This window comes from Oenanthe melanoleuca, chromosome 27, assembly GCF_029582105.1.
Source record: "Oenanthe melanoleuca isolate GR-GAL-2019-014 chromosome 27, OMel1.0, whole genome shotgun sequence".
Classification (NCBI taxonomy): Eukaryota; Metazoa; Chordata; class Aves; order Passeriformes; family Muscicapidae; genus Oenanthe; species Oenanthe melanoleuca.
In genome coordinates this window covers 2,916,196-2,933,076 of record NC_079360.1, presented here as the reverse complement: position 1 = coordinate 2,933,076, position 16,881 = coordinate 2,916,196, and the positions used below count along the sequence as shown (strand labels likewise).

The 16,881-nt window shown below is 51.9% G+C and overlaps 1 protein-coding gene across 1 annotated transcript; it reads left to right on the top strand.

Moving 5' to 3' along the window:
* On the top strand, nt 1–16,145 carry RND2 (Rho family GTPase 2). Its single transcript, XM_056512294.1, has 5 exons — nt 1–165; nt 253–340; nt 10,734–10,843; nt 13,853–13,987; nt 14,740–16,145. Exons 1-5 carry the CDS (start codon nt 64–66, stop codon nt 14,986–14,988), a joined length of 684 nt encoding a protein of 227 aa, XP_056368269.1. The 5' UTR covers nt 1–63; the 3' UTR covers nt 14,989–16,145.
* The last annotated feature ends 736 nt before the right edge of the window (nt 16,146–16,881 follow it).

The following is a 16,881-nucleotide window of genomic DNA, read 5'->3' as shown; positions in this document are numbered from 1 at the left end:
GGGGCGCGGCCAGCCCGGGGCCGGCCCGGTAAAGCGGCGGCGCGGGCGCGGCGGCCCCGCACCATGGAGGGACACCTGGCGCGCTGCAAGATCGTGGTGGTGGGGGACACGCAGTGCGGCAAGACGGCGCTGCTGCACGTCTTCGCCAAGGACTGCTACCCCGAGGTGCGGGAGGGCTGCGGGGGGGCGGGCGGGCTGCGGCCCCGCATCACCTCACCTCACCTCTGCTCTGCTCTCCCCTCCGTCCCCCAGAGCTACGTGCCCACCGTCTTCGAGAACTACACGGCCAGCTTCGAGATCGACAAGCAGCGCACGGAGCTCAACATGTGGGACACCTCAGGTGGGCTGCGCGGGGGGCGCTCCGGCCGATGGCTCCCGGTTCCCAGAGCTGCCGGGCTGGGCTGGGCTGGGGCAGCGGCTCCGAGCCCTGCGAGACCCCGGGGCCGCGGGCAGCGCCGGTGCCGCCGGGCGGGCGCTCCTGTCCCGCAGCCGCGCGGCTCTGCGGGCTCTCGGCGCTGCGGGGAGCAGCGAACAGAGAGAGAAGCGGCTCCAGTGCTGCTGGAGGAGGGAGCCCTCGCCTCGGGAGGGATGCCCTGACCTGTTACTGCCCGCTGCCACAGAGCCTCTGGGGTTCTCTGGCGTCTTCTTGTCTTGGTTTGGTTTTTCATCTTTGTGTCCTCCGTTGTGGTTCTGTGCAAAGCGCCGGGCACAGCTGTTCCAACCCTCCAAGACCCGTCCCAAACTTTGTGCCTGCTCGTGCCTCAGTGGAGGCATGAGCCGCAAGTGGAGTGCGTGATGCAGAACTAATAGAAATATTGGCATCCCACAAAGTTCACATGCACTTTCTAATTTACCTTTGGATCCTTTTGTACGGGTAGTGCAGGTGAATGCTGTGCTCTGCTGATGAATATACATAATGTGCTTGCTGATGCTCTTTCCCCATATTCTCATAATTTCTGGAATCCTGATGACAAATGAAGTCCTCTTAGTGTCCAAGAGCAGTAGTAATTAACATGTAACCTAGGAATTACTTTTCCTGTTGTTCATTCAGATTCCTTGCTGTAATTTTGCATTCATTAAATGTCAGCTATAGGATTAGCATAGCTCTACCTAGACTGGTGGCTTTACTGAGTCTTGGACTAGCTCAAACATGTAAAATATGTTTGAGTCTTCTTCTGGAGCTTCCTGACCCAGAAGACCTTGCTTTGCTAACTTTTATTCCCTGAGACAAAAAGGGAATTAGACTTAGCTTTGTTCACAAGCTGTGTGCTGATGTGAGCCATGAGGACACTGGCTCTAGGGCAGCTGCTGGGGCTGTGGATGAAGTGTTGGCTCTCAGTGTTTGGAGACTCTCAGATGTGGCCACAGTGAAACCATCCTGGCTGATCTGAGGCTGCAGAGGCTCCTTGGAGCTGCTCAGGGGGCACCAGGACTCGGGGGTGGTTGATCTCACGTGTCACTGGGGTGCCCATGAGTGTCCATCCACAGCTGGGGGAGTTCCAAACCTTGGGCTTCTGCAGCCTTGAGAGGGGCTGTGGTGGGTTATCTTTGCTAGGCACTGAATGGCTTTGCTTTTAAGTATATTTGATACAAAAAACTTCATCTTTGGAGGCTGTGGAAGTACATTTGAAGTACTGTTTGCTTTTTAGGAATTCTCCAGAATTATTTGCTTTGGTCTTACAAATGTTTAAAGAAAAGGACATGATAAAAAGTCCTTAAAGTGTGCATCTGACACCTGCATCTGATGCTGTCACACGTTCATTTTTCCCTTGTGACAAAAGATGTTTTTCCAATATTTGTCTCTGCAACCAAAAGAAAATGGGATTTAATTCTTTCTCCTATCAAAAATGTCAGACCTTTTTAACAGCTTTGCTGTAGATAGAGTTCATCAGGTAGTTTTCCAGATAAATCCCTTTGATTTGAAATATACAGGACCTAGTTCTTAATAAACAATCCTGCAAAGCACTATAGAGCAGTTTTTCCTAGTAATCAAACTGAATTTTTTAGCTGTAGACTGCAAACTATTGTCAGGTTTCCACTGGCCTTCAGAGGCCCTTATAAATGGGAGCTTTGGCAAAAGAAGTTCTGCACAACAGTGAGTTGAACCAGCTGAGCTGAAGGAATCTCAAAAGTAGCTCATTGTCCTCCCCATGGAGAATGACAGGTATCAGTGGGCACTTCCCCTTCTCTCTGGGCTACCTACTCTTTATTTTAAGCTGTTTTTCATATAGGGGTTTATTGTTCATGATAGATTCTATCCCAGCAAGAGTGAAAAAGGAGGTGTTGAGGAAGGGTGGAGGGGAATGCTTTCTATTTTCAATGCTCTCCATCTCTTAGATAAGTGATTGGAACTGAAATTCCCCAAGAAATCAGCAGAGACCTGGAGAGAGGAGGTGGATATTATTTTTTACTTTTTTTATTGATTTCCCTCACCCCATACTTAGTTGAGGAAGCAGCTGGAGACTCTGGAAGCTGCACAGAGCTGAGCACCACCAGCAGTGGGTGATGAGGAAAGTGCAGTCTGGCCTGGAAAACTCCCTTATGATGATGAGTGTGGCTGCAGTCTACCTGGCTGCTCAATGGGATCATTGGGATCGTTGGTAAGCCCTGTATAGCCCAGGGTGTTGTCTGCTCCCTGTGTCCTGTCATCCTGGCTGATAGCAGTGTGCTGGAAACTGCAGCCTTTTGAGCTGAATTGACCCCTCCTGCTAAATGGCAAACCCAGGCTGTGACATTGGCAGCTGGCAGGCAGGAGCTCTCATTAGAGGAATATTGACATAGAGTGGACAGAAGCCATGGAGAACTGAATGGCTCCCACATTGTATTGGCACCTCTGATTTTCTTTAAATGTCTTTTAACTCTTTGTCCATGGAGAAGGTTTTTTGGGGCTGGAGAGTTTCCAGCACTGAGAATGCTTTGTGGGGGTGAAACCTGTGGTGCTCTGACAGGGCAAATGCGGGGACTGCACTGTCTCAAATGTGCCTTAGAGAAAATCCCCTTGTCCAAATGCTGGTTGCATTTCATGTTCTGTTTCCATTTGTGTCCCAGCTCAGGATAAACCATGGGAGTAAAACTGCTTCAGGTGCCATTTCACAGCACGTCAGGAATGTCCCATTACTCCTGTCCCTTGTATGAAGCCCGTGCTGCACACAGTTTGCTAAAGCCTCCATTAAAGAGCAGTTTGACATCCTTGTCTGTGAGGGAAGGGATGCAGCGCCTGCAGACTGGATGGGTTGCAGCTCCAGGCAGTGCCCATGCCCTGGCACCTCATGAGCCTCACTGAGCACACGGTGCTTTGCTGCTCTTCTTGTTCCTGTTCTGGCAAATTCTTCTGGCTGAGCACAGAAACAACTCCTCTGCACAGGGCTGGTATCTTGTGGTGGGGGAAACTCCTGTTCAGTCGGATGTCTGGTGGCTTGGGAGTGCTGTTCCCAAGGGCTGGGTGCTCCCGGAGCCGCAGTGCCCAGGAGGAAGAGCTTTGTTCCCTGCGGCAGGTGGAGGAGGGTGCAAGCTCTGCAGGGAGTGGGCGAGTTTCGTTCCAGCGCGTCGGGTCTGGGAGGGAAGAGCATTGTTACCCCCAGGCGTGCAGGGGCTGGGATGTTCTCCTCAGCGATGCAATCCTTCTTTCCCCTGGGATCAGGGAGTGTCCCTGGCTCTGCCCAGCTCTGGGAGGTCTGGAAGTGGAGCCACTGAGGTGCTCAGCTGGTTTCTGGCAGTGAGAGCCTCCAGAGCCTCCTCCTGCTGCATGGGCACCAGGGCTGACCTGCTGCCCACGGACTGTTCTTGGAGTGCTTCCCACCGTGACCTGGCATTGCCCACGCTGCACTGGCACAATGCCCTGCCTGTTCTGCAGAGCTTGCCTGGCACTGGGTGCAAGTGAGGGGAGAGAGGAGTCAAGCCATGCTGCTGCCCTTGCCTCAGCAAGGCCTGGGTGTGACAGCACTGATGCTGGCAGCTCTGAGGCTTTACCCTGTATCTAGGTACTTTTTGTTCTGTTTTCGACATTGCAGCCTGGACTGAGTTCTTTGCTTTTGGTTCACCCCCCTGTGCTGGGAGGCTCTGCCTGCTGTGCCTGTGGCCTCAAAGTGCAGGCAGAGCAGTGAGTGACCCAAGGCCATTGAGCTGCTTTGTGCATCTTTTGCTGATGCAGATTTCAGCTGCAGAGTAGAGCTGCCTGGTTCTGGTAGGGACATCTTGGCCAGTGCTCAGTGGGAGACTGAGGCTGGCCTTGTGCCTTGCACAAGGTCACTGTTGCCTTGGAAAGCTGCTGGAGGGCTCTTCCCTTTGTGGACCATCAGGGTGGTGGAGAGTTGCAGTGTCTGCTGCAGCCTGCAGTGTTGCAAAGGTCAGTGCTCACAGGGTCAGCAGTGCCCTGCTCAGCTCACAGCAGAGGAGCTGTGTGCCTGCCAGCCCTCCACAGCCACTGTCTCTTCAGCAGATGTGCTTTCAAGACAAGAATAACACTGTGAATTGCAAATCCCCCTCCGCCTTCCTCTTTGCCTGTACTCAGCAAACAGTCTGCCTTGGAATGGCCTGTGTGGGAACCCACAGGCTGTGATAACAGATCCTTTTTTAAGGGAACTACTGAGGAATGTTGATGAGATTAGAGAGCTGAAAGGGACTGAGTTTAGCAATGGCATCTCCATGGATGCTGTGGCTGTCTGTGCCTGGATTCCCAGAGTGCAGCTCCAGGATTGCCATGGCTTCCTCTTCCAAAGTGTAAGAACAAGTTCTGTCTCAGAGTTCAATTCTACTTGCACTCTGAGACAGAGAAAAAAATGTGGAGCTGCCCTTTCCATACCAAAAGAGCTCCTCCCATTCTTCCTGTTCAGACTGAGAGCCTAAAACCAGCATGCTTGTGTTGTGCCTCAGCACAAATACGTAGCTAATCCTAAAAATACGTGCAGCTGGGTCACATTCTCACGCAGGTCAGTAACCAGTCAGACAGAACTTTAAAGAGTTGCAGCAGAAATGCTGATACTGAAGTGGGTGGAGGATGGACCTAGAGAAGACATGACAGGGCAGGGCAGTGCCCAGGAGGATCATCTCTTGGGCTGTGCACAGTGTGGGGGGCATGCTGCAGTGCTGTGTGGCTCAGGGATGGAGGTTGGTTTGCTGCATCAAGGGCAGCATGCCCTGTGGCATCATCATCCATCCTTTGTCCCCTACAGACCTGGGGCTTGGCCTCTGTGGGGCCATGGGATGTCCTGGGAGTTATGGGGGTTCTAAGGAACATTTAGTGACAACTAGCTGGCCCTGCTGGCTGCTGTGACCTCGTGGACAAGGAAGGATGTTCTGTGCAGTGGGTTTGTTCTCAGCTCAGGTGCAGGCCCCTTTCCCACAGCCCAGAGGTGATCTGCTCTCTAGGTTCTGCTCTCCCTGCTTCGTTTGTCCCAGATTCTAAAGATAAAATCTCCACTCCATTAAACTTTGCAAATGTACAGGCTCAGCCTTCCCTGTGGGAAGAAACCTTATCTGGCAGCCAAATGGCTGGGGAGGGATGTAATACTTGTGAACACTAAACCTGAAATGTGCAGCACTGCACCAAGGTACTTGTGTTCACTCACCCTCACCGTGCTCCCTAAGGGCAGAGTGTGAGCTCTTGCCACTCTTGGTCCTTGTTGTAGCCTGTAGAAAGGGTGACAGGCAGGCTGTGGCAGTGCCAGCTGTCCTTGTGACATGGCAGGAGTGCCAGGAAGGCTCTTGTGACCCCCATTTGTCTCCCTGGTCAGCTGCTGCAGGCATGATTGTGAAAAGGCTGGGAGGGCTCCTGGGCTGCATCTGCAGATCCAGTCCTCCCATGCCAGACACTGATGCTCCCCCAGGAGCCAGCAGGGACTTGTAGAAGGAGCTTTCAGCAACTCCTCACTGTTGCTGGAGGGAGGTTTGCATCTGAGCAAGCTTCTCTGGACCACTGGTGGCTGGATGTGAGCAGGGATGAGACAGAAGCACTCTGCCTGCCTGAGCTGGGGATTCCTCCACTGGTAAATCCAGCAGAACAGCCTCCTCCTGAGGGGCAGGCTTCCAGTAATAAGATCTGGAGAGGGGCCCAGAAATGCCACCTCAGCCTATGCAAATACTATTCCCTTCATCCTGAAGGTATGCCAGCTGGGCTCTTTAGTAATTCACTAATTTTGTACGTGCATTGGAAGAATTAGGAGCAGAGGTTAATTGTCCAAGTTGACGAGCAGTTTTTTTCAGTCTTGCACATCCCAGAAGAGTGTTTATTTTATTCTATGTCACAGAGCAGTTTCCTCCTTTCTTATACTTAAGGGATTTGCAGTAATGTTGCACAAGCAAGATAAATGTCAAAGTTCAGTCAGGACAGAAGGTTGTAGAAGTCCTGGGGCTTGTCCTGGTTTAGCAGCTTTGTCCTCTCAGCCAGAGCTTGGCTGGACTGTGGGTGGGATCTGTCTGGCAGAGTGGGCATCCTCTGTCATCTCTAAAGGCATCTTCGTGTGGGGAGGTGACCCAAAACTCTTCAGTTTGTCAGTGTAGCCCTCCAGAGAGCTGGGATGAATTTGTTTCATTCCACAAGGGCTGTTTTGGCAGTCCCTGCAGAAAGCAGCATGTGCCTCAGCATTGCTGGCTGTTTGGGGAGAGTTAAAGTGAGCCCCCCAAGACAAGTGTGCTGCTGAGAAATTGAGGTCTTGGCAGTGCTCATCTCTGTTTTAAGCCAGAGCTGGGCTGCAGACACCCCTTGCAGAGCAGATTATGGCTCTGCAAGCACATGGCTTTGCTGGTTTGTAATGCCCCATTGTTGGATGGAGGGTGCCTGTGTGAGGAGGCTCATTATCTCTAGAACAGCTAATAAGTAACAAATGAAGATTAGGACAATGTTGGTACAGATGAAGCAGCATATTTCTGTCCCCTGCCCAAGAGTGGCATCTCTGAGCTGCTGTGCCAGGCATTCCAGATCTACCAGCCAAGGGGAAACAGGAGCTACTCATGCTTGTATCCACCCCTGAATTTCAGACAACTGTGTGAATTTTATTTTTAAGCTGGTTGTAGGCTTGCTCCAGTTTTCTCTTTAATCATGAACAGATGCACTTAGGTCCTGTTTCTTGCAGGCCTGGATGCCAAGTGGGAGAATGACTCATGCACTAAAGGAAGGCTGAATCTGCAGACACACCAGCCTTGGGCTCCTGTGTGTGTTTGGAATTGCCAGACTGGCTCTCTGGAGTGTCTTGCTGGAGTGTCTGTAAGGTGTCAAGTGCTCATAACCCACAAAACTGAAGAGCTAGAGCTGAAGGCACTGGCTTTTTTGGGTTGTTTAGGTGGGATTTTCAGGGGTGTTTTGTTGTTTTGTTTTTGTTTTTTTTAATTGTCATATGCAATGAAAAAGTAATAGATGCAACACCTAGAAGACTAATCACCCAGACAGAATTTCCAGATTCAGTAGAGATGTTTCCAGAGCAAACTGGGGATTACCCTGACTGGGAGCAATGCAGCTCTCCTGCCCCACAGGGCAGCACTGGCTGTGGGTTTCTGGCAGGCTCCTGAGGTGGGCAGAAGCTGCTGCTCCTGGCTGTGAGCTGAACTGCTGCTGAGCTGCCAGGGGTGACTCCTGTTCTTTGGGGATGGAGCAGAAAGTTAATGAATGTGAAGCAAATTTTGATCTTGTTAAAAAGATAAGGTTCTTTACCTCATGCTTCCCTTCCCTCAGCTCCTCCTGCCAGCACAGGAGTCTCTCCTCCTGTGGTCCCAGGTGATGAGAGCACGATTCCTAGCATGATTCCTGTCATGATTCCTGGCACTGGGGTGAGCCAGTGGGGGTTTTGTGGGCTAGTGGGGGGCTGCAGCAGCGCTGTCTGCTCTGCTGAAGGGCTGGCTGGCTGCTGAGGAGCAGCAGGTTGCTATGATACAGTTTGCTGTGGCAATGTCTGTGCTGAATGAGCCAAAACTACCCCTACAAAAGGAGCATTCCTTGGCTGGGAGGGGGTAGATTTATCTGAAGTGTTTATGTAAAACTGAGGAGCTGCTGGGAGAGGATGTGCGTGGGAACGTTTCCTCCAGCAGCAGGGCCCCTATCTGCAGGCAGACACCCCTGTGTGCATGGGGGACAGGGCAGGGCTCAGATAAAGGACCAGGCTCATTCAGGCATGCAGATCATGGCTCTCCCATCCCATCCTGTCCTGACAGCCTATACCAAACACGAGACTGAGAAGCCTGTTCAGAGGGGAGCTCAGCACTGCTGTGCTTGGTGCTGCTGTGAAAGCAGGGCTGGGTCAGCTGGCTGTGCCATGGCAGAGGTGTGACTCTGCCAGCTGTGAACTGCAGCAGTGTGAGCCTGAGGTGGGGTCAGAAACCCCTGTGCCCGGGACACTGGGTTGCCCTGGCTCACTGTGCCTGCCTGTCTGGCATCCCTGTCCCAGAGCTGTCCAAGATGCCACAGGGACTGGCTCCTTTCCATTAGGGAACAGGACTTTCCCTCTAGGAAGAGGCTGGGCTCTGCAGAGACCAGGATCTGTTTCTTCTGTGCTGATCCCAACTGCTTCCCTTCCCAGTGACTTTGCAGGGACAGAGACCCATCCTCCCCACAGGAGCAGGGGGTGCAGGTGCCTTTGTGGGCTGGCTGTAAGAGCTGGAGACACCTGTAGCCAGTTTTGTTGGGAATCTAATTGCACATCATCAAATGCAGGGCACCTTCCCCTGGCTGCATGGGATTGGCAAGTGCTGGGCATGGTGGAGTCCTGGAGCTCTGCAGTTGTTGGTACCATGGTCAGAGCTGGATGGCCACATTCTGGCACTGGGCAGGCTGCACAAAGCATGAGGCAGAGGCAGGAGTATCAGGCTCTGCTCCCCAGTTTTAGTCTTGCAGAGGGTCTTGGGGTGTTTGTGGAGTGCCTGATGTGGGGCAGTGCTGTGCTGGGGGACTGTGCCCCACTCTGGGCTGCTCCTCAGCTGGGTGTGCACACAGGACCTGGGACTGGAGCTCCTGCAGAGAATCAGCCCATTCTCCTCTTGTGCTTAGCCCAGGCAGATTTCCATCCTTCCAGAAACATAAGCCACCACCATCCATAATTCATCAGGTGCTGAACTTCATCAAGGAGCCACCTGACACCTGGGCTGCACCCTTCTCTGGGCTGGGAAAATGCTGGGTCCAGGCATCCCAAGGAGCTGCAGCAGGAAGCATGTCTGCCTTCCTCAGCCTAGGGTGGGCAATCCTGTGTTTGGAGGAGGCAGATTCAACAAGGACTCTGGTGTCTTCATTTCCTCTTTCCATAAATAAACCTCTGCTGCTCATCCCTCCAGGAAGTTTAAGTCATTTGTTTTTGCAGTATAAAACCAAAACAGTGTTTTTAAGCAGCAGTGAGCTGATTGCTCCATGACTGTTTACTGAGGTGTCTGCACTCTCCAACAGAGTGCAGTGCAAATAAAAACGCTATGGCACAGTGACTTTACTGCCTGAAATTTGCATTGGAGGTGTGTGTCTGTGCACATGTGTGTAGTAGAAGCTGTGCAGGATTCAGGCTGGGCTCTTTGCCTGCTCACAGAATTCCTGTGGAATACAGAATCATCCCCTTCCATTTATAGCTTGTTCACCAAATGCTGTCAGTACTTTATATATCAAAAAGAATCTGCCTGACTTTTACCAGCACAAATCTAGAAAGAAGGCAATTCATTTTTACCTGTCACAAATTCTCACAACCTATGAGAGCAAGCTCTCCTGTATAAAGATAGCAAGAGAGGATAAAAAACCAGCAGCAGCACTCCCTGTCTTCTCTCAGCCACACCTTTCCAGTGTTAGTGATGCAGCACTGGCATGACAAGTGATGGAATCCAGGTGTGAGTGCTGAGCCAGGTCTGTGCTGGGCTGGGCTCTCTGCCTGAGCAGCATCCCCAGCAGCACAGCTCCACTTGCCAGATGCTCACTAGGGAGGGAGAGGGATGCAAAACTTGCCTCTTCACTCTGTCAAGGGGTAAATACAAGAAAACAAGGACAAAACCTCTGATTTCCATGCCTGAACAAAGGAGCTAAAATCCTCTGCCAATCAATCTCTGCTGAACCTTATGGTGTGTGACTGGTCAAAAGCTTGGGTTAACATCCTTTGTCTCTAGCAGAGCAGTTTGCATCCCATGGCAGTGTCTCCATTCTTACTGGAACTGCAGATCTGGTCTGTGGGATGTCCTGCATGAAATGGATGGGCCAGAGAACAGCTCCTTTTTAAGGCCTTTATTGGAGATTTGGGTGGGGAACCCGAGGGTTGCACACACCACTGCTGTCCCACACAAAGGAGGAGGGATTCAGCTTTGAAAGATGACAGAACTGGGCTGCCATCCTCACAAGAGTCCCTCGGAAGAAACTTGCTGGTTCTTGGTCTAGAGGTGTCGTGTGGCCGAGTGCTGTTAAGTCATGGTGACAAGGTGAAAAAACTCTGGTTGATGATTTCATCCTCTTCACTGTTTTCTCAACCTGGGAGTCCCATTTTTTAGTCTTAGATGTTATACTGGCTCATTATTTTTAGGGGTTTTTACCACTGAGTACTTTTGGAGGGGGCACTGGAGGTGGCCATGGGTACAAGAGTGGGTGTGGGGTGTGGGAAGGGACAAACAGCAGCAGCACTAACAATTTACAGAGACATAAAACAGCAATCATGGTCAAGTGGGGAGACACACATCAACACAAACACCACCAACAGCTGGGTTGGTAGGGAAAGACTTACGTCTGGGGGTTTTATTGCCACACGTCAGCCGGGCTGGGCCCTGCTGAGCTCCCGCTGTCTCCTCAGGCTCCGCCTACTACGACAACGTGCGGCCCTTGGCCTACCCCGACTCGGACGCTGTGCTCATCTGCTTCGACATCAGCCGCCCCGAGACCCTGGACAGCGTGCTCAAAAAGGTGAGTGCCCAGCCCTGGCCGCTCAGAGGGGAGCTCTGCTGCGCCTCTGGGCCACCACGGGGTCCCTCTGGGCCACCACGGGGTCCCTGTGCCTTGAGGTTCTCAGCAATGCTCAAAGCTCTGGCCCTGTGGAGTTCATGTGCTCAGAGGAGGATCAGGTGTGTGCAGAATTCAGGATATTTCTATCTGAGAGGAGCCCAGTGAATGGTGAAGCTTGCAGCATGTGTGTGGGGTCTCTCTGTGTTCACACATACAAATATAGGGCATTTATTCCGCTTTCTGTAAGGCCTTGGAAGGTGTTATGGATCTCTGTTAGCAGAACACCAGTGGCTGTGGATTGCCTGCAGCCCCTGGTGCCTGTTTCCAAGCAAGCAGAGTGCTCAGTTTTTTGGCTCTCCCCTCAGCTCAGCATCTGCATGATGAAAAAGACAGCAATCAGTTCTCTATAGCTCATCAACAAAAATAATGAGCTGTGGTGCTGAATTTCAAGCCTGTGGATTAATAAGATGAGATGGCACAATGCCACTGGCCTGGAGAGCAGGCAAGGCCCTAAGCCTGCCCCAGCACAGCTCTGTGGGAGCAGCTGAGAGTTTTCTACCTGCACTTTAGTGCCTTTCAGCAAAGCTGATATTCTAGCTGGCAGGTCCCAGAGAGCCTCACAGGGCTGGGGATCTGCTGTGCAGCACCCCTGGCTGGTCTCCAGTGGGTCACTTGTCCCATACAAGGCTTTTCTCTGAGATGAAGTCCAGCAGCTCCAAATGCTGCTCAGAGGAGTGAGGGTAAGTGGTGATTGCATCCCTTGCTCCTGGCTGTACCCTGCTGCCTTCCATGCAGTTTGGGAGCTGTGGTTCTGCTGTGCAGAAAGCATCTGGCAGCTGCATCCTGTCCTGGGGGAAACCTTGGCTGGCATCTCATTTGTGACACTCCCTGAGACACCAAAGCATGAAAAGCTCCACAGAGCAGTGGCTCCCATGGCTGCTCTCCTCAGAGAGCCCCAGGCTGGAATGGCCACAGCCTGAACATGTCACATTGTACTGGCTGGCCTCTTGGCCTCTCCACATTTTGCCAAATGTTGTGCTGAAGCAAGTGCCTCTTACTCAGCTGCTGGGAGGGCTGAGAAGTGGGTCTTTGTCTCAGGAGTGTCCTGGTGAGGGGACAAAGACCCTTCAGATAAATTGTCAATGGCTCAGTGTTGGCTTCCAGAGCAGGTCCCGGGTACCAAGCAGGCTGGGTGGAGGGAGGGTGTTTCATGTGGACTCAAAGAATTCACTGCTCAGCTTGGGAGTCAGCAGAATATTAAGCAAGTGAATCACTCATACCTTAATGAAATACAAACCCTTCAATAATTAGGTGGGGCTGGGAGTTATTTGTCTCTGCACACTCTTCTTGTGAGTCCACCCTGCTCAGTGCGTGGCTTTCCCTGTGCAGCCTCACAGATGTTTAGAGTGCTGTTAGGCAATGTTTTTTGATATGGTAACTTAAAATAAACCCTAAATCCCAGGGGATTTCTTAAGTGTCTCTGAGAAGATGCCTTGTTTCCTTTGGTGCAGGCTCACAGCTTTATGGTGGTGAGGAAAATTCCTAAGACACCATGAAGTTGAAATGGGTTTTAGCTTGTGATATCAGACAAATAAGGAAAATAACATTTCCTGTTCAAGCCTCAGGCAAAATTTCAGCAGAGGAAATCTTTATTAATGCCTTCCTTCTGATGCCTGGGCTGCAGTGCAGCATGTAGAGTTGAAAGGGCAGAGCCATCTGAGGGAGTGCAAGCAAGCAGCTCTGCCTTTCATGCAGAGCAAGTTTTTGTGGAGTGGTGCCTTGGTTCTGACAAGGCTTGATAGCACAGCAGGGTTTGGGCTCCCAGAGGTGTCAGTCATGCAGGAAGAGGGTCTCAGCTCTCTCCATAGACTGTGTCACTACAGAATCTGTGACTTCTGCCAGGTGAGAACAGACCTTGTAGCTGAAATCCCTCATGTAAATTAGAGTGCTTGAATTCCAGCTCTAAAAAAGCTGGATCTGTTCATTGAGAGGTTGTGTAGCCTTTGGTGCTCTGGCTGCAGCACCATGACCTGCAGCATGCTGCCCAGGGCCTGGGTGCTGAGTCCTGGGGAACCAATGTCCTTGCAGAGCAGATATCTGAAGATACCCAAGACAATCTCTTGATAGAAAATATGATTTTTCATGTTTTGCAGTTGCTTTGGTGTGATACTGTTTGAATGACATTTGGGTGGTTTTTGGTACTCCCTTGCCCAGGAGGTTGTGGACTCTGGGCTTGGTGGCTTGGTTTTCTTTCTGCTTCTAATTGCCCAGGGTATATGCTTAATCACCAGTTATAGTAGCAGGAAATTGCTAATTCCTAATGACACTTCAGCTGGGGGTAATCTCTATTTATTATCTCCTTTCTACTTCAGCACCACTAGATAAGTAACTGGGGCATTGACATGCTGATGGAGCTGTGCAGGTCTCCCCCAGGGGAGGTCACAGGTGATGGATTTATTTACTGCTGCAGACACAGCTGACATCAGGCATTCACTTTGGGAGCTCTGAAAGGAGCCATTTATATGAAGGACATGGATGTTTGCCTGGCTTTCTCTTTCCACTGCTACAATTCTTAATTTCCCTAGCTGTAGCTATGCTCTAAATATCATAATGTCTTTAACAGGTGGTTCCCAGTAATAAATAGTGTGTGAGTGTGGGAAGAGCTCTCCACTGGCCATGTTGACCCTTGGGGTCTCAGATCTGAGCACCAGACTGTGTGGTTGTTGTTTTTCTACAGCCAGGACTGTCCTCCTGTGGCCTCACACAGGAGACCACTGCTTGGATGGGGCAGGTTTGCAGGGCAGAATCTGGAACAGAGGAGCATAAAGTTGTCCAAGGGGTACTCTGGCCATTCCCATCCTCCATTGTGGCAGTCAATAAAGAGCCCTGATATGCTGATCAGTGTTTGAAGAGTTGTGACACCCTGTTTGGAAAAGCCACACACACCAGAGCCTCTCCTTTTCTCTGCAGTGGCAAGGGGAGACGCAGGAGTTCTGCCCCAACGCCAAGATTGTGCTGGTGGGCTGCAAGCTGGACATGAGGACAGACCTCAACACGCTGCGGGAGCTCTCCAAGCAGCGCCTGATCCCCGTGACACATGAGCAGGTGTGTTTGGGAGTGCTCAGGGAGCAGGGCTGTGCTCTGGCCTTGGTCTGCAGCTGGTTTCATCGTGGCTCAGGGGCTCAGAGCTGCTCATGTTTACAGCACTCTTGTCCCCCGCTCTGGAAGACCCTGACTTACTCCTGATGCTCTGCTGAGCAGTTAGTAACCAAAAAGTCATTCCTCAAAGCAGGTGGAAGTGCCTCATTTGACAAGTTGCACTGGCTGAAGGGGGGTGTTGTCCTGCTGCATCTCCTAGTTCAGTGCAGCTTTTTGTGCTCCCAGTGACTCTCCTGCTTGGATTCTGGGGCAAAACTGCAGGGAGGAAGAAGCCACAGCTGGGGGGCTGAGGGGCTGCTGCCAGTGGCCTCCAGAGGACCCAGCAATGTCTCCAGGCTGGTGACAGACCCAGACTCTGGTGCAGGGCAGCTGCACTCTGAGCTGCTGCTGTGCCTGGCTCCATGTTGTGCAGAGCAGGTGACCCCCCAGGCAGGGTGTGTGCCCAGGTGTCTCAGCACTGTGTGAGACACAAAGTGCCACTGACCCAGGGCCCAGTGGTCAGCAGCACTGACCAGGAGGGTGCCCTCACCCCTGGAGCCCTCTCAGGGCCTTGCACTGTGTTCTCAGGTGCTGAGGAACCGCTGTGTCCCCATGGTGTCACTGGCCCTGGCAGGGCTGCTGGCTGTCTGACAGGCTGCTCCTCGCAGAGCAAGGTCTCCTAACCTTGTTCCCTGTTGCTCCTCTCTCTCTGGCTGCAGGGCAGTGCTCTGGCACGGCAGATTGGGGCAGTGGCCTACGCAGAGTGCTCCTCCAAGGTGTCAGAGAACAGTGTGAGGGACGTGTTCCATGTGACCACGCTGGCCTCCGTCAACAGGGTGCACAAGAACCTGAAGCGCAGCAGCTCCAAGCGGGGACTGAAGCGGGCGTCACAGATGCCTGCCAGGACAGACTTGCTGGGTGACACAGAGATCAGGAAAGACCGAGCCAAGAGCTGCTCCATCATGTGAAAAGTGGGCTGTAAATAATGTGTGTGTGTTGTCCATTTGTACAGTGACTGCTGAGACAAGGGCATGGTGCTGGCTGCAGGAGCTAGCCTGCCTTTCCAAAGCCTTTTTCTCAGTCTCTAGGGCTGAGCAAAGGTCCCAGCTGCAAGCAGGGCTGCACGAGTCGCCCTGCACTGTGGAGAATTCTGGGCTGGCTGCTGCTGTGCAGATTGCTTGGGATGAAGGAACCACTTGGCAGAGGAGTATCGGGTGCTGGAAGGTTTGTGACTGGGTGAAACAAAGTAAAAGGGAGTGATGCTGTGTGTGCCACCCTGCTGTACCCACAGCCCAGGCCCTGCTGTGTGCAGCTGTACAGCACACACAGTGTGGGGTGGGGGCTGTGTGGGACCTGGGCTGGAGGGAGGAGGGGGATTGTGAGCAGCAGAGTGTGATCAGAAGGGAAATGATGTTTGAGGTGATGCTGCCCTTGGGCAGGTTGGACAGCAAGTGCCATGGAAGGTGCAGGTCTGGGCCAGAGCTGGGAAGGAGGGCACCCTGGGAAGGAGCCTTAACCTAAGAGACACCACAGCAGTCCACCTCCTGCAAAGAAAATAGACAGTTGTCTCTTTACACAGTATTTTAGTTGCAGCTGAGTGGATCTGGCTCCAAGGGAGAGGTGTGTCCCAGTAGATACATCCTGAGAATCAATCGTGGTTCCCTTCAGCAAGCAAATGCCCCTGGGGAGCTTTGTGTGAGCTGCTGACACCTGGGCACTCCCTGGGCTCTCCCTGCTGTCCTGCACACACAGCTCCCAACAACAACTGCAATAACAATCCATATCCTGCTCCCCACCCACTTCCAGCTGCAGATTGTGTTGCATGGTGCTGTGTTTGTCTGGTATAGATGAGAAAAATGACTTTATGCATATCTGCACCCTGTCTCTGCTGTGGCAGTGGGAGAGGAGGTGCTCCCTGCCCTTGTGCCTTGCTGTCTGGCCTCCTCCCAGCATCTCCCATTGCTTCTGCTGCTGCCCTCTCTGAATGCCTTTGATGACAGTATTAGCCTGGGTTTGATGTCACATGGACACTTCATGGGAAAATAGAATCTGCTCTGTTGCCAGATCCACCTGTGTCTGTGGGCTACAGGAAAAATAAACATCATTGGAAATTTCGTGGTGCTCATTTCGACTGTGTTCATTTTTAAGTCAAACCACCCAAGCTCTCAAATTCTCTTACTGCCCAACTTATCTTTGTATCCAAATGTCTCTCTCTAGCTCTTGAAATATGCTTATGCACACCCTTCAGTGAAAAACCCAGAGGATTTATCTGCATGTATTCATTCTGGAGCTGAAACACCTGCTGTGAATAACCTCTCCCTCTGTCCTGGCTCCATAAATATTGTGGAGCATTTGCAGGCTGTCTGTGCCTGAGCTGACAGGAGCTGCCTGTCCTCACTACAGCAATAGCTTTTGACTCAATATTTTGTGTCTGCTCTCACACCCAGGTCTTAGATTTCAGCTGCCTGGTGAAGGCATTTTGGGGAATTGGAGCTGCTGATTTACCAGGACAAGAAAAGCTCCATCAGTGACTGGACACCTGTGCTGTGTGCAGGTTGCAAGAGCATGAAACACCCATCTGCAGCCTGGAGAAGGAAGAACTGAGCAAGGCAGTGTGTCTAGAACAACCTTCAGCATCTTGATGCTTTTCTTGCACTCTCCAGGTTCCCCAGAGCCTTTGCAAACATTGAACAAAAGCAGATCCCTGCTTGGGTCTGGCACACAAGTGTCATTGCCCGCTCCTCATAACCTGTTTGCAGGTGTTCTCACCATCCTCATGTCACAGTCACCATGACTTCCTTCTTTCCTTGCACACACAGCAAGTGCATTCCCTTTTACTGTGCTCTGGCATCTTTTAGGCT

Bases quoted from the DNA above. Each gene is read 5' to 3' on its own strand.
- RND2 (XM_056512294.1), top strand. From the start codon at position 64: ATGGAGGGACACCTGGCGCGCTGCAAGATCGTGGTGGTGGGGGACACG. The intron at 341-10,733 runs GTGGGCTGCGCG...CTGTCTCCTCAG, and splicing joins CAACATGTGGGACACCTCAG to GCTCCGCCTACTACGACAAC. The intron at 13,988-14,739 runs GTGTGTTTGGGA...CTCTGGCTGCAG, and splicing joins TCCCCGTGACACATGAGCAG to GGCAGTGCTCTGGCACGGCA.